At 41.7% G+C, this 26,290-nt stretch overlaps 2 protein-coding genes across 2 annotated transcripts; both read right to left on the bottom strand.

Moving 5' to 3' along the window:
* Positions 1–108: 108 nt before the first annotated feature.
* lrit3a (info leucine-rich repeat, immunoglobulin-like and transmembrane domains 3a) lies at positions 109–7,157 on the bottom strand. The gene is made up of 4 exons (XM_030789111.1): positions 7,039–7,157; positions 5,378–5,844; positions 1,513–1,818; positions 109–1,163 (listed from the first exon to the last, which is right to left on the bottom strand). Exons 1-4 carry the CDS (start codon positions 7,155–7,157, stop codon positions 109–111), a joined length of 1,947 nt encoding a protein of 648 aa, XP_030644971.1.
* A 4,607-nt stretch (positions 7,158–11,764) lies between these two features.
* Positions 11,765–25,416, bottom strand: gpm6aa (glycoprotein M6Aa). Its single transcript, XM_030779383.1, has 7 exons — positions 25,380–25,416; positions 15,313–15,505; positions 14,831–14,987; positions 14,265–14,418; positions 13,924–14,000; positions 13,693–13,758; positions 11,765–11,917 (listed from the first exon to the last, which is right to left on the bottom strand). Exons 1-7 carry the CDS (start codon positions 25,414–25,416, stop codon positions 11,765–11,767), a joined length of 837 nt encoding a protein of 278 aa, XP_030635243.1.
* Between the last annotated feature and the right edge of the window lie 874 nt (positions 25,417–26,290).

Genomic DNA, 26,290 nt, shown 5'->3' with positions numbered 1-26,290 from the left:
TCATAATCAAATGACCAGAATACCAGCACACAAACATACAAATAACAACCTGGCCTCATGGATTGCAGACCAGCACACAGGTCCTAAGACAGGAAGTTATTTTGTGTACTAGCAGAGGTACTCAGACCGTGAACTGTCACTCTTATAAGTCATCTGTGAGTCGATGCTGGAGCGAGAACAGAGGAGCAGCCTCTCAGACTCCTGTGTCTGTCTGCGAGCCCAAAGCTCATTGGCATGGCCATCCATCGTTCGCTGCTTGACCGTGAGCGTCTCAAACTTGACGTACGTCTCCTTCGAGGGGTCGTCGTCTGGACCGCTACTCCGGCTACTGCTTCCCTTACAGTACAAACACAGGATCTTGTAGAGAAGCACGACAATGAGTGGCAAAGCTACAGCACATGCTATACCACTAGCTATCATCAGAAATTTGTTCTGTCCCTCATCAGCCACTGTGTCTAGAGTACTGAAGTCCACACACTGCTCCTTACTGGACGCAGTTCCCTTGGCAAAAACACAGACTGTGTACCCCCTACTTGGCTGAAGGTACTCTAGTAGGAGCTTGCCAAGCCCAGCCTCTGCTTCGACTGACTCTTTTGCATCCTCTTCATCCAATGGGAAGTACACCACCGAGAGAGGGGTGTCGCTCGGCAGCCCTTCAGCATTCCACAGTAACACTGCCGTGTCACCCGTTTCCTCTACCACCACAACATCCTTAATGTCCGAGCCGCCACTACCTTTCTTCTTGGCTTTGCCATCTGACACTTGGCTCTTGCTGCCTTTGGCCTGTATCTTGGCTGGTTTGTCTCCAGCAGGAGGAGATCTTTGCACCCCTCCACCCGGTCCCAGGTTCTCCTTTGTGGGCTGAGTTGGCAGAGTGGTTTGGGGTGCTTTGGTGGCTGCTACAGAGGGAGTGGTCACAGGAAATGCTGGGACACCTGTTCCTTGAGGTGTGGTCATCCCAGACTCCAAGTCAGACTTTTTGTTGGGATTCTGCGGAGACAGCGTTGTTGTTGAAACACCGGCCACAGAAAGGGTGATGTAGGCCTCAGCACTTCCTGCCACGTTCTTGGCCTTGCAGCAGTATTCACCTGCATCCTTGGCAAGGATTCCATGAAGACTCAATATGGACCACCGGACTCCCTCCCCTGGAGACTCCTGAACAACTGATGGTATGGAGACAAAAGCTGTGAAACCATCGCCTCTGTTTCAAACTACAGTGAAACCATAATCGCTGTGACAAAACATAAGCAGCCATGCGCTCTGTTTCAAAATACAGTCAAGCCATACTCACTGTTTCAGAACACACTGTAGTCTCTGTTTAAAATGTTTAACAGTTAACAGGTTTTGGAGTCAGCATGCTACCAAGTAGAATGTTCTTGTATGCCACTTGTATTGGCCTGATCTGTGTGGAAGTACTACTCAGTTGCAATTTTACTAGGACAGGATCCTTCAGCAGATCTGTGATCCAGAGACAGGCAGGTGAGAGGACACATGTTGAGAGGGCTATCTTACCTGTGTTATTTATAAGTGTGCCATTTGTGTTGGTCCATAGGAGAGTGGGAGTTGGGAAGCCTGTTGCATCACAGCGTAAAAGCACGTTACTGCCCAAAGGAGAAGTGATCTTAGTGGCAGATGTCATAATGGAAGGTTTTACACACTGGTCCAGCTCGGCCCGCTGAAACAGAACTCCAGACATGTTCTCCGGCCCGCTGCAAGTCAGGAAGTGATCCATCAGGACCACTGGTGTGTCCCTCATCTTAGACAGCTCAATAAGTTTGGAGATCCGGCAATCGCAGAACCATGGGTTGTCCTGGAGACCTACAAGATATAAAAGTATCAAAACAACACACAATCTGATTCTTACTTTCAGTTCTGCTTATTCGGACTGTATTCATCCCACAGAATTACTAGACCATTCAGCCAACTCTTAGATGACAAATTTGGTCAGATTGGGTTGGTCTAGTGGTGGGAATGACCACTGAATCATATGTATCAGAGTTTGAGAAGCACATTGTAATGGCTCATTAAAGTTAATGGTCCCACTCTTTCCAAATTTACCTCGACAAAACTTTACAGTTGTTACTTGACGCAGGCAAAACTTTTAGAGATATAAAGTACTTCCATAAAACCAGTGTCCCAGAGCACAGGAACAAATCCTGCCACTGTTTGTCCCTTCATGAAATCTGCACGGCATAGCTTTAGGATGTTATACGCTGACTCCATGGCCTGGACAATTATAATTTTGCCCACGTCGTTTCTACAGCTTTGTTTTTCTGTCAGCACCTGTTCAAACATTCATCTGACAAGACATAACAGCTAAGCAGGCTAACAGCTAATATGCTATCTAGGTCTGTTAATGGGGTTCTGAAATGTTCAGACCTGAGTGTGAACAGCTGGCCTGTTTACCTCTCCAGCTGTCTGCAGTTTCTGTGTGTGTGAAGGAAATTCCCAGAGCCAATGGACAAGATAGCTTCCTGTTTTGTTCTTGGCAGCCACTGGACTTTATTAGGAGGTAAAGGCAATCCTTTAGAACTGCCAGCTTAAACATGGTTATATTCTTTTTATTGAAGGACATAGAATACAGGAAGGAAAGGCTAGATAATATAAAATTATTAGGCTAGATAACATACCAATAGATAGGTCAGCAGAAATATGTGTACACCCCATAACTCCCCATAACATCTAACAAATCAGATAATATCACGGCTTTTTAAATTTACCAAGACTAAGAAGTCACTCTCTTGCTGCTTCTGCCTATTCATTAGTCATTGCTAACAATAGCCATTACCCTACCGCAATCTATTGTTTGAGAGTCCGACACACTAAAAATAAACTCCTATCATCCTTCTGGTTGACGACTTGCGTGGAATCCTCAGAGCCCATAAGATATAGTGTTGTTTGCAGAAACCCTGTTACCAGATTAGCCTCTACTTAAGAAGGGAAACTGTACATGCATAAGCGCTTCACTCATCATCAAACAGAAGGTGTGCCTTTTTCATTTGTTTTTTGCCCCGGCATGTTGCTTTGCAGTTGAGCGTAAATTATGAATATCACTGGAAGATCTAGTATCCATTGCTGCTAATAATGTTCAGCTGTTGAGCTCTTAACCATACAGCTACTGAAGTATTGTAATGTTTATTATTGTAAGAGAGCACTACACTTCACTACAATGGATAATGAACTGAACAGGTAGTGCTTTGCTGTATTTGCCTTTAGTTGCCTTTAGTTGCACTCCAGCAGTAAAAGGTATTTTTGTCTATCTTAATTACAGTGTAATCTTGTCTCCTTTTCCACTGCCATCGTGCACAGGACATTTTTTCCACTAAGATTAGTAAGTCTTGCACTTAAACACCTTATTAACATCATCTGACCTTTTGTCATGTCTTCAGAATGCTGGCCTGAGGAAGAGATTAACTTAATCACTGGCAGGTATGCATGGATGAGTCTCTACTAACTGCTAGGCTGTTGTCTATAGCTGTTAATCATCTGAGAGATCATGGTACATGCTACAAGTTTATAAACCTTTTGGTGAGCATCTGTGGAGATACAAGCTAAACTGATGGCAACAAATCAAAGTGGAAAATGAACACATTATGTGAAGACACAAAAACAGCAATACCCTGGTGGAATACCATTAGTTTTGTTAATAATACTATACAGTAGGGATGTCCCAATCAAGTTTTTTTGCCCACGATCCCGATCTGAGTCATTTAATATTGAGTATCTACCAAGTCCCAATCCGATACTTGTATTTTCCTAGGTAATACAGTTGCACAGTGCACATTTCAAGCACATTAAAGTTATTAAAACCAATTCAATGTATACGCTTGACAACTACATTAGCCAATACATTAAGAAAAAAATTGCCTGCGGCCAAGCTGTTCCCTAATTTTTTTTATATTACTTTCTATTTTACAAAATAAAAAAGTAAACCTTCTTGTAAAGCTCCGGTAGAGCAGTGTCTGAAATGTAGTGTCGAGAGGGTAAGACATACTGTGGGATTTATACCAGAAAATATACGTAAGTGTTTGATTTTATTTACTCTTACAATAGTTCAAGTGGTTAAACTGTCTAATTGTCAGTTACGTTGATACTTTTTCTGAAAGCCTCTTCTTTTGTATGCTCGTTATCAATCCTTAGCGATAGTTACACGACTGTCTTGTGGTCGTTAGTTTTGGCATACATCTCATACAGCTAAAGCGTTAGGTGTTTCAGTTTTGAAATGATACCTTGGTTGTTATTAGTAGCCTTGAGGATTAACGTCATCGGAGTATGCGGACTTAAAAAACGTTCAAATTTAAAAGTTAAAAGAAAACCCGTTCGCCTCAATTTGCCGAATTTGAACACACCTCTGTATTCGCTCCCACATGGGCTGGTCATCCAAAGCGATTAATTCAATGACCCTCTCAGTAATCTTTTTGGCCTGTCTCAACGAAATTTCTCTTTCCTTTTAAAAGTATATCCTCCAATGTGTGTTGCCTCGGAGCAGCCTTTGCCTGTAACCTGAGTGAACTCACTGTATTCCGCTGAGTGTTTATTTTTTAGGTGCCTATCAAAGTGGTAGTAGCCTGTTGAATGCAGCTCTGTGCTACTACCGCCTCTCGAAATGGTTGCATTGCAAACATTAAAGTGGCTGTTGGACTGCTCTCGTTTCCCAATTTAAAACATTTCCACACTGCAGACATTTTAGCCGCGTCCTGCCACATACTATCCTCTCAGTTTACGGCACTTGCGTGACAGCTGACGTAAACCAAAGGATCGGGCTTAGGGTGGTGCTCAGTAAAGCCGATACCGATCAGTTAAAAAATGCCTTGATCACCGATACTGATCCTTGAGATCGGATCGGGACATCCCTACTATACAGTGCTGGATCACGGTGTGTAAATCGAACTGGTTTGAAGAGAAACTAATGGCATTTATGACATCAGATGTTTTTTGGAGATACAACACCTGTGTCTTACACCCCCCGCCCCCCCCCCAAAACACACACACACACACACACTTTTAAAACAGGGCTCCCACGTACCAGTCCACCTAGTCACTTCCCTTAACTTGGAGAAAGAACACAATATGTCCAGTAAAACCAAACTGATCAGTCATGAAGGGTGTTAAAGATTGATGTGTCTTGTTATCACAGGCATGTATTAGTCTTTTTACAGTAATTTCAGAAAAACTAAAACTTTGTGCCTCTAAATTTTATCTTTATTCTCCATTTCTCCACACTCCATTTCTCCAACTTGCTTTGCTGATCTCTCAATGATTGATTGATGATTCTGATTCTATTTTTAATTCAGCTGAATAAGTACATGATTGTGATTCTCATCAACCTGATCCTTTCATCCAGTGCTTTAGCCTATGATCTACCCCATAAACGTACCTAGAACGATCTTCTGTGATGTGTTGGTGCTGATTGGCATGCCTGAGAATGGGGGCCAGATGTCCATCAGATCAGATGATAGGGTGGTGAGTTTGTTACTGGAGATGTCCAGGTACGAGATGTTAGTCAGGTATGGGGCGGCCTCCAGGGGAATGCTAGTCAGCCGGTTGTTGTGCAGGTCGAGGGTTCGGAGGCTGGGCATCTCCTTCAGTGACTCCCAAGGGAAAGTGGAAATCAGGTTCCCGTCCAGCCGAAGCTCATGCAGAATCTTCAGGTTGTAGAAGCTTCCAGGATCCACGGAGGTGATGGCATTGTATGTCACCCAAAGGTATCGCAGTTCTGACAGGTAGTAAAATGCTTCGGTAGGGATCCGACGCACTGCGGTCTTCTCCACACGGAGCTTCACTGTATCCACAGGAACATTGACTGGGATATCCGACATGTCGGGGTCATTGCACAGAACCGACCTGTGATGATGTTAGTGAGAGAGGTTAAAAGGTCTGCTGGCTTAAATGAACAATTATATATCACATGACCATATTTAATTGAACCCAGATTAGAGAAGGCCATCCTAACAAAACCTACTGATCAGAGCTCTTTTCTCTGATTTAATATGTGATGTTTTTTGTTCAAAGTCCCTCCTCCATTTTGTTTGTGTTAGCCATTGCCAAATCAACTCCGCACAGAAAAAAAACAGTTGTGCTTATTTGTATTAGTTGCAAGCTCCACGCTTCTCTTGTTAAGGGCACATTCAGAGAATTCAGAGGTGTGTTTCGCTGCTGCAGAACAGTAATGGAAAACTGAAAATGGAGGAAGATGAATCATTCACTCAGTATTCTGTCACAGCATACAGTATATGCCTTATATGTTACACCTATTTCAGTTTAAATCCTTAAACCATCAGCATACAGAACACAGTCTACTCCACTTAACACAATAAGATGTGTTCTGATGTGTTCAGCAGTACCTGTTCAGTCAGAGGGCATCACACACATGAGCAGACAGTCAGACTCTTCAGACAGTAACTGCTTGCTGCCTGATCAAGACTAATCCAATATCATATTAAGCACTGTCTGTTTATCAGCTCAGAAAAGCACATCTAAAATTAGCAGGCATCCCTCTGTTGTTGTTTTCATATGGAGTGTAAAATGTGGTCCCAGATAAATGATGAGCTTTTGAATAAAAGTAACAGTTTTCATCATGGTTGTGGTATCAACATGGTCCATGATCTTTAGGAAACAAGCGTGTGTTTTGTAGCTGCGCACCACTGGTACAGACATTAGTGTTTGTGTTTTACCAAACTATACTATCCAGCATACTGCAATGATATTTTCTTTATTCTTTCCACATAAGAATCTGATGTTTGCTTTTACCTGACAAGATAAAAGCTTGCTTTTTTTAAGAGAGATTTGGTAACATAATTTTTTCATTTTCAAAATTAAGGGATTTTTTTTTTTTATCTTGAACATATATATTGAAACCCTTTGTTTGGAGAAAATTAAAGTATGAAAAACCTAAACAAGGCCTCCAGCTCTTGTTAAATTTACAGTATGACTATTAGTCTGTAACTCTTAGATATTCACACTGTCAAATTCAGGGCAAAGAATACCTTAAATTTTACAGTTTCTGGGAGCTCACGCTGTCTTCTCCTGCTCTCTTACCTGGTGCCGGTTCCATCGCTGCGTCCGTGGTATACACAGGTGCACTGAGATGGGCAGAAAGACTGGGCCACACTCAAACAGAAGGGCAGGAGCAGCAAGGCCAGCAGCAGACAATTCATCCTTCACACAGCCTGGCTGCCACTGGCACCGGTCACGCTCATCGGATCACAAAATGAGACCGGATCACAGTACACATCTCTCTTCCTCAGAAAATAGCAGGTTGATGTACGGAAGAGAAGGGGAAAAAAATGTTGGAACTAGCATTGTAGAGTTGGCGTTTGTTTGGAGTGGACCTGCTCACAGGTGGATTGCTGGAGGGAAGGAGGGGGAGGTGATGGGGAAGGGGATTATCTGAGGGATTTCTGAGGGTTGAGTAGGTCATGGAAGCTGAGCGCTAGGTGACTGGGGTGGAGAGGATTAGATTTCAGCAACACACGTTGATCAGCCAGCATGCCCCCGCGCAAGAAGAGACTTCCCCCGATCATGTGACCTGCCTCCGCCCTTACAGACCTCCCTGCCCATCCTCACCCTCATGGCTCCCTCTGCCAGCCTCGTCCAGCCACCCTTTCTCCACACTCACCCGCTCCCTCCCTCATGCCTCCTCCTCCTCCTCCTTATTGCGTGCTGGAGATGTGGTTTACACCCTGGTGCAACCTGTAGAACGTTGATGATTTATAGCAGGTATTAGAGAGGGAGTGAGAAGAGAGGCCAGACTGTTCAGACAAAGCTGTGTGTAGATACAGACATACTGTACCTTCACACTGCTTTAAACCATTTATGGCAAAAAGATACAAGATAGAACATATGCACATTTGCATATAAGTATATATAGACACATATACAAGAAGAAAGCAACTCTGACCAGTGAGAAGAGAGAAGGTACGATGCGTAGACTGTGGTTTAAAAAGCAGATATTTAAATAATGGTTTCTACAGAATGCGGGGGGGGGGGGGGGGGGGCAAATGAGACTGAAACCGTAAAATCTTTCTTTTTTTTTTTTTTTTGTAGCCAGAAGTTCTCAGCAGTACTGCACCTCTGACTGCAGTGTTTTTAAGAAGCTGTTTTAGTTTATTTAGCAGGAGGAGATTAACCGTTAAAGCGGTGAATTGATGTTTGATCCTCTTTTAGAAAGGATTCGTGGAAACCCCCAGGCTGCAATGAGATTTGTGACTTTGCGACTTAATCATATTTTACACTTAGTAAAAACAGGCTTTTCCACAGCATGTCAGCTTTATCAAGCTCTGTGTGTTACCTATGTACCCCTCTATACCCACCTGTATGTGTGTGTGTGTGTGTGTGTGTGTGTGTGTGTGTGTGTGTGTGTGTGTCTGTGTGTGTGTGAGTGTTGCATGTATATTCAGTGTATTCACTGCACTCACAGAATTTACATAAATTCATATTATATTAATTCATATGAGATGACACCTTTTTATTTTTAATTAAACAAAGCAACACTTTGTAGAAGTTCATATGTCTCTCCTATGAAATAACATTTATATAATCCAAAAAATGCTCATTTTTATTTATCAGTCTCCTTAATTTAGTGAACTACATTTAAACATAAATATGACAGCGAGCTCTCTTTGGCTCAGCTTTCAGATTCACACCTCGAAATGATTTAGTAAATTCCCATTGGTTTGCTGCCCCCTATGGTAGATTGTACGTTTGCACTGCATAAATTGTTCTGAATGGGAAAGGGAGGACCGTAACCATAATGTTCTCTTGGACAATAATGAGAGAGACCAAACGAGGACACATTCATTCTTCAAGACTCAGCTACAGCTGTAGATGTGATTTTGGAATGCACAGTGAAAGGTCTACACCAGACTCTACAGTAGTGATGGTTTTAATGTAATAAAAGCTACGTATGTGATTCTACTCTTCTGTTCTGGGAAGCGTAGTTCAACTTGTGTGCATGAGTACTGAAAGCTGTTAAGTTGTATTTAAAAAGCAACTGATTTAATAAGTTGTGGTTGATAATCAAGTATGTGATGGAGACGAAAAGACAATGTTCTCACAAAATGGGCCAACTTCAGCTTGCCTCTCATAAAGAAAACAACACCACTGGGTTTTTCTATTTGTTTTTTTGCTTTTTTTTATGTGATCTTGTGGCATGTTATGACAATGATGCTAAGCTCCTCACCCGTAGTGTGTACATTTAAGAAAACATAAAACATATTTTAGTCATTCATATAGGACAAATTAAGCTTGTCATCAGCAGGAAACACATTTTATTACAAATCTTATTTGTTACATTGTATGTCTTGGAAAATTCTATATACCATTGTTTTAAAGGTGTAAAGACAGTACTCTCCTAAGTGGTGAAATTCCACATGCACACATACACTCACACACACACACACACACACACACACACACACACACACACACACAGAGTCACATCTGTCCTGCATCAAAAAGGTTCCATCTTTGGCAGATCTTTTGAGTTCCAATAGTTCTTAAAGCAGCCCCAGCAACCAAATAGTTCTGTCAACTTCTGCATAAGAATGGTACTGTAGCTTTATTCATATTTGTGTGATGTAAGAATTTAAATCAGGTTCCTATACTCAACACAAATCCATTCAGTTACTACTCACTTAATCCTCCAATTTTGTTGTGTTTTCTGCAGCCTCGTCATAACATATGAACTTCGTCAAACCGATGAAAAAGTCATGCTTAAAAAAAAGAAAGAAAGAAGGAAATGACAACAAAAACAGTGTTTATTAACAAGTACACTGGTGTATTTTATTGACGCAAGCAGTTTGTCCCTACAGATCAAAAAAGTCACAGTCAAGCTGTTGGCACATTTATGTACAAAACAAGTTCATGATACAGCCCGCTACTAAGCAATTGTTAGTCAAAGTCCAGAAAGAGCAGAAGAGGGAGAGGTAGGGAGAAAGCACCTTCAGATCACAGCTCGGGAAAGTAACAGCAGTACAGGGGTCAGAGCAGGGTCAAAGTTCACCACAAATTAAACAGGCACAAATCAAACACTACCATCAAATAGCAGGAGATTTAGCATAATGCAATTAGCTTAAAATTCCAATTACTGCACGTACAAGAGAGAGGGTAACCTAGCAAGACAAAAAATAACAGAAATAAAACAAACAAAAAAAGAAGAGGAAGAAGAAAGTGAAATGAAGTGCTTTTTTGATCCAGTAAAACGATCACCGTTAAATGCATGACCATGCCACAAATAACATTTAAGTTCACAGTCTTTACCGAACATTAAAGAAATCCAACACAGAGTTGAATTCCAATGCACTTACACCAAGAAAGAGCTCACAAATGGTCAAATAAGTGCACAAAACTAGCTCTTAGAAACACTGACAGAACAGGACTTGCCAGGCAGTAAAAGAATAGAAAGACACCTCTTTAGTCCAATAGTATAATGACTTGTAAGCAAGACAATGACTGACACTCACTGCCAAGGTAATAACATTAGAACTTTTCTTGTTTTTTTTCTGTTTTTTTTTTTTTTTTTTTTATGATTCTATCATGAGACCTCCCTTTGAAAAGGACCTCCCACCCCACCCAAAAAAAGAGAACTATCACAAAACACTACTTTAACACCTGGATTCTTTAGAGTTTAACTGAACAACCCCTTCCCTGCCCTTGCCCCCCCCATCCCCCCACCCCAAACATTACCCAGTTCAACAACATGGAATGTGTTTTGATTCTCAATATGAATTTTACCTGAAATTGAAGTGCTTCCATACAGATCTACATTAACATGATGGCTATATACAAAGCAGAAAAACTGTTCAAACGTAACTGTTTTACTTACCTGTATTAATTGTCCATAGGAAAATAAAAAGCGCGGGGGCAGTAATAAAACGGTAGGTTTGTGCATGTGTTGGCTTGCAGGTAATAGCACAGGAGTAATTGCATTATGTCTCCTGATGGAGCCGCTGGAGGCTGATAACAGCTAAAAATGTCAAGGCTCCAGTGACTGGATCAATGCATGTCTGCATTGCTGCTTTGTCTCAGGAGTTCGAATGCTCCCCCAACGATGTCATCTGTTTTACAGCAGGGCTGAACAACTGCAAGCTAATGAAAACCTTTTATAGTTCCAATAAACTATGAGATGATATCTGTAGAAAAATAATACATAAACATTTTTATGATACATTTGTAATTTCTAAATTTGTCTTTTGATTTCATTCTTTTTTTTTTCTTTTTTTTTTTCCCAAAACCGTGCAGAGTTAGCAATCTGCTTTATAGGGGCCCTCAAAGCTACATATCTTCCATTAATTTAAAAAAATCTGTGTTTATTTATTCTTTTTTGTTTGTTTGTTTATTTGTTTGCTTGTTAGCTTATTCATGTGTGAAGTTCTTTAAAATGAGATTTTAACTGACACACGAAAAATGTGCTTTAAACCCCAGTACTTACCCTCAATACCAGAATAATTCAAATGTATTGATATCAACGTAAAAAAAAAATCTCAAGTCATAAAGTAAGTCACAATAAAAACAATGACCTTGTACAATTGTTTGAGAAAATAAAAATTGCATACAGTAAAGTAAAAAAAAATCTACAACACTATAACTAACTCTGTCAGATGATAATAATAATAATAATAATAATAATAATAATAATAATAGTGTTTTTTAAGAGAGGTAATGGGTTGGTCGTGGGGTTGTCATTGACACACCAGCACTGGCATTTCATCTAACAGGAAATGACAGCACTGGACTTCCTCACAACTCTCCACTTCTTCCTGTCTTATGTGTAGGCGTTGAGTCGCTCCTTTGAGCGCGTTGAGTGGATGTCGTGGAGTTCCTGCTCCTCCTTGGACTTGATGTCCTCATATTTCTGCATCTTGCATGCATCCTTCACATAAGCCCAGTTGGCTGACAGCACCATCAGGTAGTGGATCTAATCAAAGACAAACACAGACAAAATGATCGCAAATCTTAGAGAATATGGATTTAATTTACACAATAAAATGAGTGAGATCTACCCATTAACTGGAACATTTACTCTTTATTTATTTATTTGTTTGCTTATTTATTTATTCTAAATAAAATGCTCATAGCCCCATGTGATGTAATATATGTTAAATGAGCTGGATGGCCAGCAGGTGGCAGTGTTTTGAAGAGATTTGGCAGCCATTTTGGTTTCCATGGCAGCACAGACTGAAATCACGGGCGACGCCAATGAATCAGACAATTCTGTATAGTTTAGCACAAAGAAAGTTGACTGAAAATCTCTCTGAAAAACCCAGCAGTTGGCAAATATGTTACTTTAATGACAGTGCATCAACGCATGCTAATTAATGAGACATGTCTCCAGAATAAACCAAACTAGTCAGGAGACATCATGGCCTTTTTGGATGCTCCATGAACAACTGTGCAGGTGAGGTGAAAGGCAGTGTCATGGAAAAAACATCATCCCGTGGTATTTTCATGGTAACAATTAGCACGTGTAGATCTCAATACAACATGCCGATGTGAAAAGGAGGGCTCGTTGTGATCTTCCCATACTACTCTAAGGCTTCTGTTCTGTCAACTGTCAGCACATTTGTGTACATATCATAAACCATTAAAATGCCACCAAAGCAGTTTAAATGTTTTGGTTTTTTTTAATCCTGGATGCAATCAGTTTGCTCACCACAAAATATAAATTTCACATCATGTAAATTTCGATTAAACTATTCATGAATTCTATCAGACGGCCACGCCTTAATCCATCCCATCATAAGGAGAGAGAGAGGTTATGACTTCACTGTAAAAAGGAGCTCCATTTTGTGTTATATGTTTTTTTTAGCACCTCCCTCACCCTCACGCTTCTCCCCTTCAGAATGAGGACTTATTGCTACACACAGGTGTTTGCTGCTGCCAGACATTCGCCGTGTCCAAAATAGGACAGGAACACTTCTGCCCTCATTTCTGCACCATCATCCCTGACTACTAACGGCTGCATTCTCTTTCTTAGAAAATGGCTCCTCACAAATTACTGAGAGATGTTCACAACAAGCTCCAGGGCCTTCCCTTCCCCAGTTTCTATGGCAACCATACGACATGCCCAGTGTCTCTCAGAGAGAGGGGGAGAGATGGGGAGAGAGAGAGAGACAGACAGAGAAAAAGAGAGAGAGACATGGAGAGAGGGAGGGGTAGAAAGAGAGGGAGAGAGAGATGGTAAGAGACAGAGAGAGAGAAGGCAGTCTCTCTATTGCATCAAAATCCCTCCTCCCCAGCCACAGTGCCAAACTCCATTTCCCAGCATGCTTTGCACATGTAGCGATGATTCATAGCTCTGCTTAGACTTTTTTTTTCCAAAGCTACATAGGAGAGTGATGTAATTCATTCAGCTTGGACATGATGCCATTAACTCAACAGATACAGAGCAGATATTTTCACAATTAACACCAAATTTATGGTAAAAATCTTCCCCTGTTTTCTATTTCATTGATTTTACTTGATGCACACTTAAACCTGGACTTATATAAAACAAGACAGCACTTACAACTTAAATATAAAACCATGTGTGATAAAAAATGATTTTGCTGGTTCTAAGGCAAGTTTGTTCAAACACACACACACACACATACACACACACAACACAGTGCAGATTACACCTGAGAGAGAGAGATTAGTGGAATAGTATAGATGACAGAAATGTACTATATGGTATAAATGATCATAACTCACCATAGCTATGACTGCAGCCCCTGCGCCAGCCAGAGCACAGATGAACAGATGAAAGGTCATATCCAGCTGTAAAAGAAATGAGTCATCGATTTTTAAGTTCGGAACAATATCACTAGCATGTAAATATATCAGGAGAATAGATGGTGTGAAACGGTTGGATGACACAGAATGCGAATGTGTGTGTGATGTATACGAGGGGAGAAAGTCTACCCACACCAAGAGTTTGCTCACCTCAGTTGATTCACACATCTTACTGAACTTCTCTGATCCTGTACACACTGTCTTCTCCTCTCCAATGGTCACGACACCTGAAACACACACATGCGGTGAGGAGTATGATCATTAAACATGAGAGCATGAGTTGAGTATTAAAACTCAATGGATTAGTAATTAAAATGGGTGAGTAATTAAAATGGGTATAAAACTGGAAAACAATATTTGGAGGTCTGAGCACTGCATCTTGTTTCAGTGGCCAGCAGTGGCACCATCTCCAGACTACTGTGGATTCCTGCAGTGAAGACTGGAGACAGTGACGTGGGGAAAACTGGGCAAAAGGTCCTAACGGCGCTTACCAAACTGGCGTGGGTCCAGACACAGGCTGGTTCCAGCAAGAACTGTGGTGTTCTGGCACATGGTCCAGATGTTGAAGTACATAAAGACAGGCAGCGAGGTGAAGGCAGTCACTCCCAGCCAAGCCAACATGAATATGTACGTCAGCATAATGAACTGGAAACAGGAGAGAGGGAACGTTACTCAAATGTTTATTCAAAGCATTTACTGTTAGAAGCAGAGCAACATATTGAATATATCGGCACAGCTCAAAAACCTAACAATCCCAAAGACTGACCAGGAGACTAGAGAATATTTCCGCCAAACATAATAACCACATCATAATCCAGCTAAGCAAAATAACTAGCCAATTAGCCACGCCTTTAACCCACTACAAAACAACACAGCAGTCAACCTATGCTCCATCTATGGTCTACAACTCATCCAGCCAGGAAGCACCTATCAACCAATCAGCTATGTACAGAGTGACTTTACAGAATGAAAATTTGTAGCGATCTCTGCTCTGTATCAGCTCTGTCATTTGGTGTTGAATGGGGCAGCTCCAGCCCTTGTGAATTTGGACTCTTACCCATGCACTGATGCAGCGTCCACAGGTGGTGATCTTAAAGTCTCCGTACAGATCCTTGATGGCGCCACTGGTGAAGAAGCCCTCCACCATCAGCAGAATGCCATACACGAAGAATGCTGAAGCAATGCCATAGATCACATACTTAATAATGTCAATCCTGGAGACAGGACAGAGAAAGAGAAAAGAGAACCGGCTTTATCAGGGCTGAGATCTGAACATAGATGGTCCTAAAATGTTTGAAGCACGCAAAAAGCGATGGTTTGTCATTTACAGCTATGCTGTTTTAACAAAATGTAATCATTTACCATCCAATTAAACCCTTTTTTCCTTTATTTTTGTTTACTCGCTGCTCTTGAGGAGAACAGAGATGATATTCACCTCTTTATGTAGTTCACTGTGTTACCTGGAGAAGTGGATATCACCTCAAAGAAATTTCAGAATCAAATTTTCCCAAACATCTGAGCCTTTGTCAGGTCACTCACATGGTGAAGACGTCCAGGGAGTCTCCAGGCCCTCTGATCACCTCGAAGTAGTTCTCCAGGATGGTGACGGTTCCAGAGAGAGCCTCGTGTCCACAGCCGCAAAACAGCGCCACCCCGGCGTACAGGAGGATGGTGGCGATCAAAGACGGGTACGGAATGCCCCCCAGACACTTTAGACAACACTCCATACATCCTGAAACAGACAGAAAGAGACAGGGTCAGAAACACAGCAATTGTCAGGGTCATGAACAATAGAGTAGAGACAGAGTAAAGGTCATGAACAGTAGTGTAGAGACAGAGAAAAGGTCATGAACAGTAGTGTAGAGACAGAGTAAAGGTCATGAACAATAGAGTGGAGACTGAGTAAAGGTCATGAACAGTAGTGTAGAGACAGAGTAAAGGTCATGAACAGTAGTGTAGAGACAGAGTAAAGGTCATGAACAGTAGAGTAGAGACAGAGTAAAGGCCATGAACAATAGTGTAGAGACAGAGTAAAGGTCATGAACAATAGAGTAGAGACAGAGTAAAGGTCATGAACAGTAGTGTAGAGACAGAGAAAAGGTCATGAACAGTAGTGTAGAGACAGAGTAAAGGTCATGAACAGTAGTGTAGAGACAGAGAAAAGGTCATGAACAGTAGTGTAGAGACAGAGTAAAGGTCATGAACAGTAGTGTAGAGACAGAGTAAAGGTCATGAACAGTAGTGTAGAGACAGAGTAAAGGTCATGAACAGTAGTGTAGAGACAGAGTAAAGGCCATGAACAATAGTGTAGAGACAGAGAAAAGGTCATGAACAATAGAGTGGAGACAGAGAAAAGGTCATGAACAGTAGTGTAGAGACAGAGTAAAGGTCATGAACAGTAGTGTAGAGACAGAGTAAAGGTCATGAACAGTAGAGTAGAGACAGAGAAAAGGTCATGAACAGTAGTGTAGAGACTGAGTAAAGGTCATGAACAGTAGTGTGGAGACAGAGTAAAGGTCATGAACAGTAGAGTAGAGACAGAGAAAAGGTCATGAACAGTAGTGTAGAGACAGAGTAAAGGTCATGAACAGTAGTGTAGAGACAGAGTAAAGGTCATGAACAGTAGAGTAGAGACAGAGAAAAGGTCATGAACAATAGTGTAGAGACAGAGTAAAGGTCATGAACAATAGAGTAGAGACAGAGAAAAGGTCATGAACAGTAGTGTAGAGACAGAGAAAAGGTCATGAACAGTAGTGTAGAGACAGAGTAAAGGTCATGAACAGTAGTGTAGAGACAGAGAAAAGGTCATGAACAGTAGTGTAGAGACAGAGTAAAGGTCATGAACAGTAGTGTAGAGACAGAGTAAAGGTCATGAACAGTAGTGTAGAGACAGAGTAAAGGTCATGAACAATAGAGTAGAGACAGAGTAAAGGTCATGAACAGTAGTGTAGAGACAGAGAAAAGGTCATGAACAGTAGTGTAGAGACAGAGTAAAGGTCATGAACAGTAGTGTAGAGACAGAGTAAAGGTCATGAACAGTAGTGTAGAGACAGAGTAAAGGTCATGAACAGTAGTGTAGAGACAGAGTAAAGGTCATGAACAGTAGTGTAGAGACAGAGTAAAGGTCATGAACAGTAGTGTAGAGACAGAGAAAAGGTCATGAACAGTAGTGTAGAGACAGAGTAAAGGTCATGAACAGTAGTGTAGAGACAGAGTAAAGGTCATGAACAATAGAGTAGAGACAGAGTAAAGGTCATGAACTGTAGTGTAGAGACAAAGTAAAGGTCTGTTCTGCTTGGCCTCACCCTGACTGGTATGATAGGCACTTCCTCAGAGCAGGAGCTGAGTCTACTTCCTCTGTACACACGTAGCTTCATTTACACACTGCCACTGAGTGTATGTGTGTGTGTGTGTGTGTGTGTGTGTGTAGTACCACCTCTAGTGGTCTTAAGAAATTGTTTCCGGTGTTCACTGTTTCAGATTCTCTCTCATGTCCTGCAGATAATGGTGAATCTTGACTGTATAAGAATCATGTGTGTCATAATTGGTTGGCCTATATTGGACTATATGTGTCATGTTTGTCATGACTAGCTCAAGGAGAGACAGAGAGTGGTTATAAGGGCAGAGCAATTCTCCTTCTGTTTGTGGGCTGGCTCCTCCTCACCTGTGACACCCAGCTATGGATTGTCTATTTGTCTTTATCTTAATCTTCCCTCATTAGCAATGATCATGCACATGTATTCCCTGCTGCTGGTTTCACTCCACTCTGGAGAAGAGCATGGAAACTCTGGAATCTTTGGAATCATGGAATTCTTTCACTCTCTGTGGCAGTGTCTATGAGAATTTGCACTACTAAATGACCGGTATTTTTCTCTGTAATTAAACTGATAACAAAAGAGGAAGTCATTTGTCTGTTAAAACACAACAGATTACAACATATTAGCCACATTGAGCACTAAACTGTGTGTTTGATTAAATTCACTTCAAATGTAGATTATTTATGTGTTTAATCTCACTCTGTGTTCTGTCTAAGACCACGGGACGGAATCCGGTGGTTATGCACTCTAAATCTATAGTGAAAACTGTGTGAAAAGAGTTAATGTTTTTTTCAGCGTGAATTATGCATTACTCTCAAACAGAACAAGGGTAATTATATTGTAATAAACCTCTGACCTGGCATGGCAAGAGAACGTAAAGTGAGAATCTGGTTTTTTACAACCTCAGCCCAGTGTTAGCACTGTTTACTGAGTGTGATTAATAGGAAAAAAATGAAGTGAACTAAAAGGGTCATTTCATTCATAATTCAGCAAAAGGCTGGCACAAACTCCTCATATATTATTCATTAGGGTTATATTTGTGTTTGGTTACCAGTAGGGATGCTCAACACCCTCTATGCAGCCTCTCATTGGCCCGTTGATATTGACTGTACAGCATTTGTGTAACGCCCAGTTAAACCGAGTATTTTCTCTTCTCCATTCTAATGTTAGATGTTTTTCTTATAGTTTTCTGGCCTAATGTATGAAAGGATTAGATGTCAAATGTACAAGAACTTGAGTTTTCCACTCAAACCTGAAGCACTTGAAAAATTCATTAATAAAAGTCGAACTCTTTATGTTGCGTCCCTTAAATGCTACCGAATGGGATAGATGTGAGGCATAATTTCTATGGTGCTCTTGGACTTCTCTCAGAGCCATAATCTCAGACAAAGGGCCCCTTTAAAAGAGAGAGACCTGGTACATCAATGTTTATGTAAATATATGCTATATAAATCTTTGCTCAGATTGGTCAGTAGATCCTGTAATGTTTATGAACATCTCACAAAACACCCATCAGTGAACACAACCCTGGAGTTTTATAGAGCTGGAACTGCATAGGATGGAATTCCCTTTTTTAATGTTCATCAGTCATCTGGATCAAAGCCAATAACCTGGACCCTAAAACAGCTACTCTCCTGCTAAACAAATCAAATCCCACAGCAAAGCAGTGAAACGAGACAAGACTCGGAGAGCAGGACATTTCCATGATAAACAAAGAACCAGGGTACCCCTCGGCTCCAACACCATCCCACTCTCTCCCCATCCATCTGTCAGTCTGTCAGACCCACCCTCCCCCATCCCTCTCTTAATCCCCTGCTCCACCTCTTTCCCTCACAGGTCAGTCTCAGCCAGGGAACATCTCCACAACACAGCACCAACACAAAAACATCCCAATCTGGAGAATATTTCACCATATCCTGTTGTCTCTAACCAATGAGGTACATTAAAGAAAGAAAGGAAGAAAGAAAGAAAGAAATAGAGGCATGAAGGCAGATTTGGAAAGAGAAAGACAGGTGCACAGCGAGACAGACAGATGGAGAGAGAGAGAGAGAGAGAGAGAGAGAAAGTAAGAGGAAGAGAAGATTTAGAGTGAAGTAATAAGAAGGAGATTAAGAGCATAGGCTGGACAGGAGGGCAGTGATTTATCCCTTTTTTCCACCTCACAAGCGTTGTCTCAAACATTACGCACTAATAAATTAGATTTAACATGTAAGCGACTGACTGACTCACATCGGCACCTGTGTCTGAGGCACTGTGAGTTCACAGGCAGCTGGGTGTGCCACTCACACAGGGCCCCTCCCCCTGAAGCAAGCAGGTTTTCAGCTCCGCATGTCTCTCAACTGCCCCTGCGCATGTTTAATCAACCAGCAGGGTTGCCATGGCAATGGTAGGGCGCAGGGCCCTGAGAACGGGCGGTTGCTCTTTCTTTCTCTCTCTCTCCCTCTCTCTGTGTTCGCGCCGTGACCCACTTACAATGTGCCGTGTGTGAGGAGATTCAGTGGGAACCAAGCTGAATGGGAGGGACGCATTAGAGGGATTATGCTTGGGGGTAAAGCCCAAGCCCCCCAAGAAACACCAAAAAAAAATGCCCCAGTCTTGTTCACTCCCAAATGTCTAAGGAGCCACAGGATTTCCTTACGCCCTCCATAACCTCACCCAAAGCCCCAGGCTGACTCCCTGAGCCAAGCAGATGGGCAGGGTCACTATTCTCCTATGGTAGTGTGTGTGTGTGACACTGCCAAAAATCTCCAGCGAAAAACAGTCTTCACTCTCAGAATGACTCCATCCTTCTGACCCACGTTGCAATGGAAAACATTGAGTCACACCATGTTTTGTGTGAGGATACTGGGGCACATGTGCACACTCCTGCCAAATTTGTCCCTTTGATGTGTCCCTGAGAAAATGACTGTAATGTGTGTAGCACCTGCTCTACCCCTTGTCTCTCCCTGTTCAGGGACATTAGGCACAATTAAAACCAAACAGGGAACAATGAAACTTTGTCTCACTCACTAATAATAACTCAACTGTTGGGACAGCTGGTGGAACTCCTTACATTTTTGGGGGGTGGGGGGGATCTAGTGAGGGGAAACAATTGGAGAGGGAAGCCAAAATGAAGCACTGGAGTGGTCAAAAAAGGATAAGCATCCCAGTTTTGGGGAATCTTGCTCTGTATTGTATAGAATTTGACCATAGTTGCAGTTATTTTGCCAGAAAGAAACATCCTACATTTTGATTTTGTTCTGTTTTGTTTTGTAAGCAATTTCCAAGCTTCCTGTGAAAGCACATTGGTCGTTTATTAATGAAGGTTGGTTCAGATTCAGAGAGAAAGAGAGAGAGAGAGAGAGAGAAAGAGAGAGACAGAGAGAGAGAGAGAGAGAGAGAGAATTTTATCCAGTTAACAAAATAAGTTTGAAAAAAAAAGAAGCATTTAATTTCACTCCATGCATGCCGTTAACAGGCTGAGGTCGTTCAGAATCAGGTTTTTGAGAATCTTTGAGCTGCTCGGGCAGCAGGAGGCAGAGGATGCTAGTGGGCTGCCATGGTAACACATCAGCTCTGAACATGATAGCAGTGATGTTGACAGTGGGGAAAAAAGGAGAAACATCAGTGCTTGTTTGCTGACTGGCTACCAGAGCTTGTGCTGAGAGTGTGTAGCACAAGTGTTAGAGCAGAACTGTGAAAGGCATTCCAGAATGTGTGATTACTGTGACGAATGACTGAAAGGACAAGAAATACTTGGTGTATACAGTAGCTATCTGTCAATAACAAGTTAGATCAGTTATGCAAAACCACAGAACATTCAATATATTCACATTTGACTGAATCCCTGTGGCACTTACAACATATTACAAAAGTATAATGTGACATATTTTTGATTAAATGTTTTGTTGTTTGCAAACTGTTTGATAAATTCAGTTTAAGTTGTGTAATCTTGAGATCCAAGTCCCCTGTGCCATTTGAACAAATCTGCCTCCATCTTACCTAACATTTCCAACAAACGAACATGTTGGTGTGGATTAATGATTAATTAAATTAAAGATTTCTAATGAGTGAGAGTGAGATGAGTGAGTGATATAATTAAGTAAACAAAATAAACTTGTCCATCCTCTGTCCAGGATGGACACGCCCTATTTCACACTCAAGGTATTTGGTCATCTATGATAGACAGGATTACTTTTCCGGATCTCTCTTAACGTTGGATCTACAGATCTATGGATCTACAGGATTACCTTTCTAGGTGTCATACCACTATGTATATATAGAGATCTAGAGCATTAACTCTCTAGATCTCTTTTCACACTATATTTCTATAGATCTACAGGATTTTTATCTCTGGATCTCTTATAACACTGTATATCTGTGGATCTACAGAATTACTTCCTTGCATCTCCCATAATATTTTTTATGTCTAGAGATCCATAGCACTGCCTCATTAGATTACCTCTAAGGATCTGTCATAATCTACTATACTTCTCATCAAACTATATATCTGTAAATCTACAGGGACCTGCAGGATTCCCTGTCTGGGTCTCTCATAACCAGTAGGTGATTTGTTATTTTTTAACAGGTTGGATGGCCCAGTGGTCACTGACACTAGTCTATAGAGTATATAGGGGGATGGCAGGTCAACAAGGGGGATGCATTTTGGTCATTTTTGCTAACAAGGACAATGGCATCCCCCCTCATCCCCCTACAAATCGCCTACTGCTCATAACAATACAGGATCACCTGCATCTGTCATGAGACTTTAGATCTACAGAATTACCTCTCTGGATCTCTGATAACACAGTATATCTCCCTCTGATATGATAGTGATGATAGACCTGTAGAGTCTCAGTATTGAACTCAGACGGTGAATATGGTGAAATGGGCAGGCATAGAGTCAGCTCAGTAAATGAGTGTTGGTCGTGTAGTGAAAACTGATGCTGAGTGTTGTGATTCAGGAGGGGAAAGAGTGCGGCTGACATCTGTTCAAGCTCCATAACCCTCCCAGACAGTCAATAGCACTCAGGCATCTCCAGGATCAATCCGGCCGAGGAGACATTCATAAATAAGCAAAAGTGAGGCCGTGTGTGAACAGCTCATCATTACAGCTAAGTGAATAATGATCGTGCAAATGAAATGCCTCTCTCTCCCCAGGGCCTGTTTATTTCCCTCAGCCCACTGTCCGGAGAGCAGGCCGGGCTGTCCGGAGAGCAGGCCGGGCTGTCCGGAGAGCGGGCCCAGCTCACTGAGATGCTGTGGCTGTGCTCTGGGAACACTGACTGCAGTCTTCGTCCTTCTGTCAGCCTCGTTCCTCTCCACTTTTAAACACTGCTCTGGATTTTGAGCTAAATTTGTCTTAAGGTATTTATCATTGTCTTGAGATCAAAGTCACCCTTAACTTTCTTTTCACTTGTGTGTGTAGACGCTAAAAGATCTTGGTCATAAAACAAACCAAAAGAAAAAATGTTCCAAAATATGTCTGTTATGCATTTTCTGTGTGCACCTAACAAAACAGTGAGATAAACTCTCTCTTAAAATGGCTGTTAATTCATCTATTCACTAATCTTAGGTTGTAAACTATGATTGTCTGTTTGAAGTAGGGGTTATCTGCTTATGAGAACTGCATTGACACATGTTACAAATATCAAGTTCACAATGAAAATGCAAGAGGGTTAATGTACTCATCTAAATACAGAAATACAATAACATATCTAAAGAAATCTATTTTATCTAGTTTGTGTGTGTCATGAGGGTTACTGAGAGAACAAACTGAACAAAACCAGCCTTAAACATCAGAGCTATGACTTTTGACTCACAGTGTTTAATCAGGAAATCCTCAACATGCTTGTCAAATGCACATTTTTGATATCTCATTATATTTTAAGATATCAGAGCTTTACCAGTGTCACAGAGTGAAGACACGTCGATGACTACACACTGATTCAGCGTTTGTTGACAGAGTTGGTTAGGCTGACAGAGCATGGAGCATTTCTCCCCTGAGCCGAACAGCTGTCGGCCTAATATTTTGACTCATGTCATACAACAGAGTTCTGTTGGATGTCTACCCCACTTGAACACAGCCCAAACAGAAACACAGCACCCCCTTGTCTCAGCTTTACAGACCCAGCAGACAAGGAGAGGAGATGGGTGAGGCGGAGAAGGGCGCTGCCAATCAGTTGTATTTACTGAATTATTTGTCTCTGTCGTGAAATAATACAGGACAGTGAACTGTATGAATGAGAGATTACTAAACGCACATCTCACACCTGTCATTAAACCAAACAATGCCAAATGAGGGGACTTTACCACATGTAAAATTTGTGTGAGCAGTCATTAATCATTCAAATAAGACAAGTTGTCAGTCAAACAATACCCAGGCTGAGATAAACGTCTTTGTGGATTCCTGAGAATGCCCTGGGGGTATGGAGTGTGACTGGTTTTACCCTACCCATCGTCAGAGCCTGACTTTTTACCTGGTAAATGGGTGTGTGAGCCTGTCAGCCAATCAGAGACCATCGTTATGAAAATCAGTGAGACTACAGGCCTTGAGGACAAAGCCTGAGGATCTCTCTGTTCTATGACATATCTGTATTCTGATTTGTGTGAAATATCACATCTGAACATTGGGAGGCTTACAACTGTGTTTCACTGTCCTGTGTATTCATGACTGATAGATAGATAGATAGATAGATAGATAGATAGATAGATAGATAGATAGATAGATAGATAGATAGATAGATAGATAGATAGATAGATAGATAGATAGATAGATAGATGGGTGCGGGCATATAGGGAGAGAGAGTGGAGTAGAATAGAACAGAAAAGCTCTGAGTGTCTCAGGATGAACATTGAACAACAGACTGTACATTCTTAGTTTACCCGTTACCATTACAACACCCAGAAACATGGTATTAAGTCAGTAGTCTTCCTTTACCATGCCTTTCTTTACCATGCCTCTCCACAGGTCTACAGATTACATTCAATTCAACATTTCTGTGTGCGATAACTACTGACTGAAGGTTTTTCATTTGTAACAGCCAGAGCTGCCATATGATGTATGGCATCGCTATGGCGACGGAATGACTGAATATGCAACAAGAACATTGCACAGCTCTTGTCATAGCAACCAACCCTGCTTCTCTCCATCACACCCTGCCTGTAAAGGAGGGAAAACACAACACATGAACTAAAACCCTAAGAAATAGAGAGAGAGAGAGAGAGAACAGGAGGGAGATGTCTCAGATACCAAACAGTTGCCTCCCTTTGATTTTCTCTCTCTTTCTAGTTCTCTCTCTCTCTCTCTTTTGCTCTCGCTCTCACGTTTACATTATTTATTTAAAGATGGATGGCCGGACAAGGAGCACCAAAAAAAACCCCCCCAAAAAAACGCATGAATATCATTTCAGCAGTTCGCATAAATATAAACACAGCCATGAAGGATAATATGATTATATTAACACAGGTCTAAGACACCCAGCTCCCACCCATACGGGGTCTCATCCCAAAAAAACCCCTTCACACAAAGCAAATAAACGCAGTCACACACCAAGCAAGGGGAGTAGTCTCCACACCATTCGATGAAAGAAAGGGGAAAAAATGGCAAAAAAGGAGGGAGGGAGGTTTGATTGGGAGACAAAAGCCTGACAATTAGACAGACAATTGAAAAGCTGGACTAGCTTCTCTCTCTCCATCTCTGTCAACCCAATTCAATCAGAGCAGAGAGACTGACAGAGATTCAGCACAAACAAAGACAATCTTCCCAGACCATTCACTCTAGCTTTCTCTCTCTCTCTCTCTTTCTCACATACACACACACACACACACACACACACAGCCCCCTGCACACACCCCTCTGTCAATCATAAGCAAAGCAGACATCCTCTGTGATAAATATTAAATATTAATGCTAATGTTTTTGTTTTGTTTTTTAAAGCCTTATTAATGATAGTATTGATTAATGATTTTCTGCTTTTCTGGATGGTTTGACATATTTCCATTAACACATACTGCCTTTCATCATCAAATAGATATTCCAAATTCATCAGCCATCGAAAGGATTCTCTCAAAACAAATATCTAAATCACGTATGTTATTCAAATTGGTTGACACTCAGGGAAAAATGGTTCATTTATAAAAAAAGAAAGAAAGAAAGAAAGAAAAAACACTGACCTAAATTCTCTTTTTTTATAACATGAAGCAGTAATCCTCCTTATAATGGACAATGGGCTTCACAGAAAGGCACACAACACAAACAGAAACATGCAAAATAAGACAGAGACCAGAATAAAAACATATCTGCTCTACCCTTCTGGGTCTGTCCTTCATCCAGATCTTCCTCCATGGTCCGTTCTCCTGCGATTTGTGGCGTCTCTACGGCAGTGACCAGTGTTGCGCTGGGTGAGGTGGTCTCCAGCCTGCTGGGTGTCTGTCTGTCTCCAATATCAACACAACAATGCAGACTGAGCTCTCAGTTCAGCCTCACACACATGCACACACACAAAGTCCTAGTTCTGTCTCTCCCTCTATGTCTCTCTTTCAGGTTCACTCAGCCTCTCTGTAGCTTTCTCAGCCTGCCCCCCCCTCTCTCTCACTCTCCCTCTCTTTCTCTCACTCGCTCTTGCTCTCTCCCTCTCTCTCTCAGGTCTTCTCCCCCTCCCCCACCCCTCCCTCTCCCACTCTTCTTTCTCTCTCTATCTCTCCCTTGCTCCTGTTACCCTGCTCATCTCTGAGTAGAACAGCAGTCAACACAGGTTTTTTTCAGATGACTTCTCATCTATGTGGGATGAGTGTGCCATCTTAGTGGTGTGTGTGCTGAAACATTCTGACCTCTGGAATTCTAGGCCAGTGTATAATTTCATATGTGTGTATGAGACAGACAGACAGACAGACAGACTGAGAAGGAGGGTGACAGGAACACAGGTGCTAAAACAAAAACTCGCACAAACAGCCAGGCGAGAAGCTGCACCCAAAACATGGACAGGCGCATTCAGCATGCAGGAAGAGGTGGGATTTTGGCGAGAACAATCATCAAACCTAAACCCAGCCCATCCCAACCCCCCTCCTGTCCAATGGAATGGTCCAGTTGGCTGGCTGGTCGGCTGAGCTTGCCTGTATTAGCTCAAATGTTGAAGCAGAATAAAAGATATTAGAAAAGAGAGAAATTGGGTTTTCCATAAAGAGGAGACATATTATAAAAACTATTATGATATTTCTAA

This window comes from Chanos chanos, chromosome 1 (assembly GCF_902362185.1).
Source record: "Chanos chanos chromosome 1, fChaCha1.1, whole genome shotgun sequence".
Classification (NCBI taxonomy): domain Eukaryota; kingdom Metazoa; phylum Chordata; class Actinopteri; order Gonorynchiformes; family Chanidae; genus Chanos; species Chanos chanos.
The sequence above is the reverse complement of the archived record's forward strand: the minus strand, read 5'-3'. Positions and strand labels throughout refer to the sequence as shown.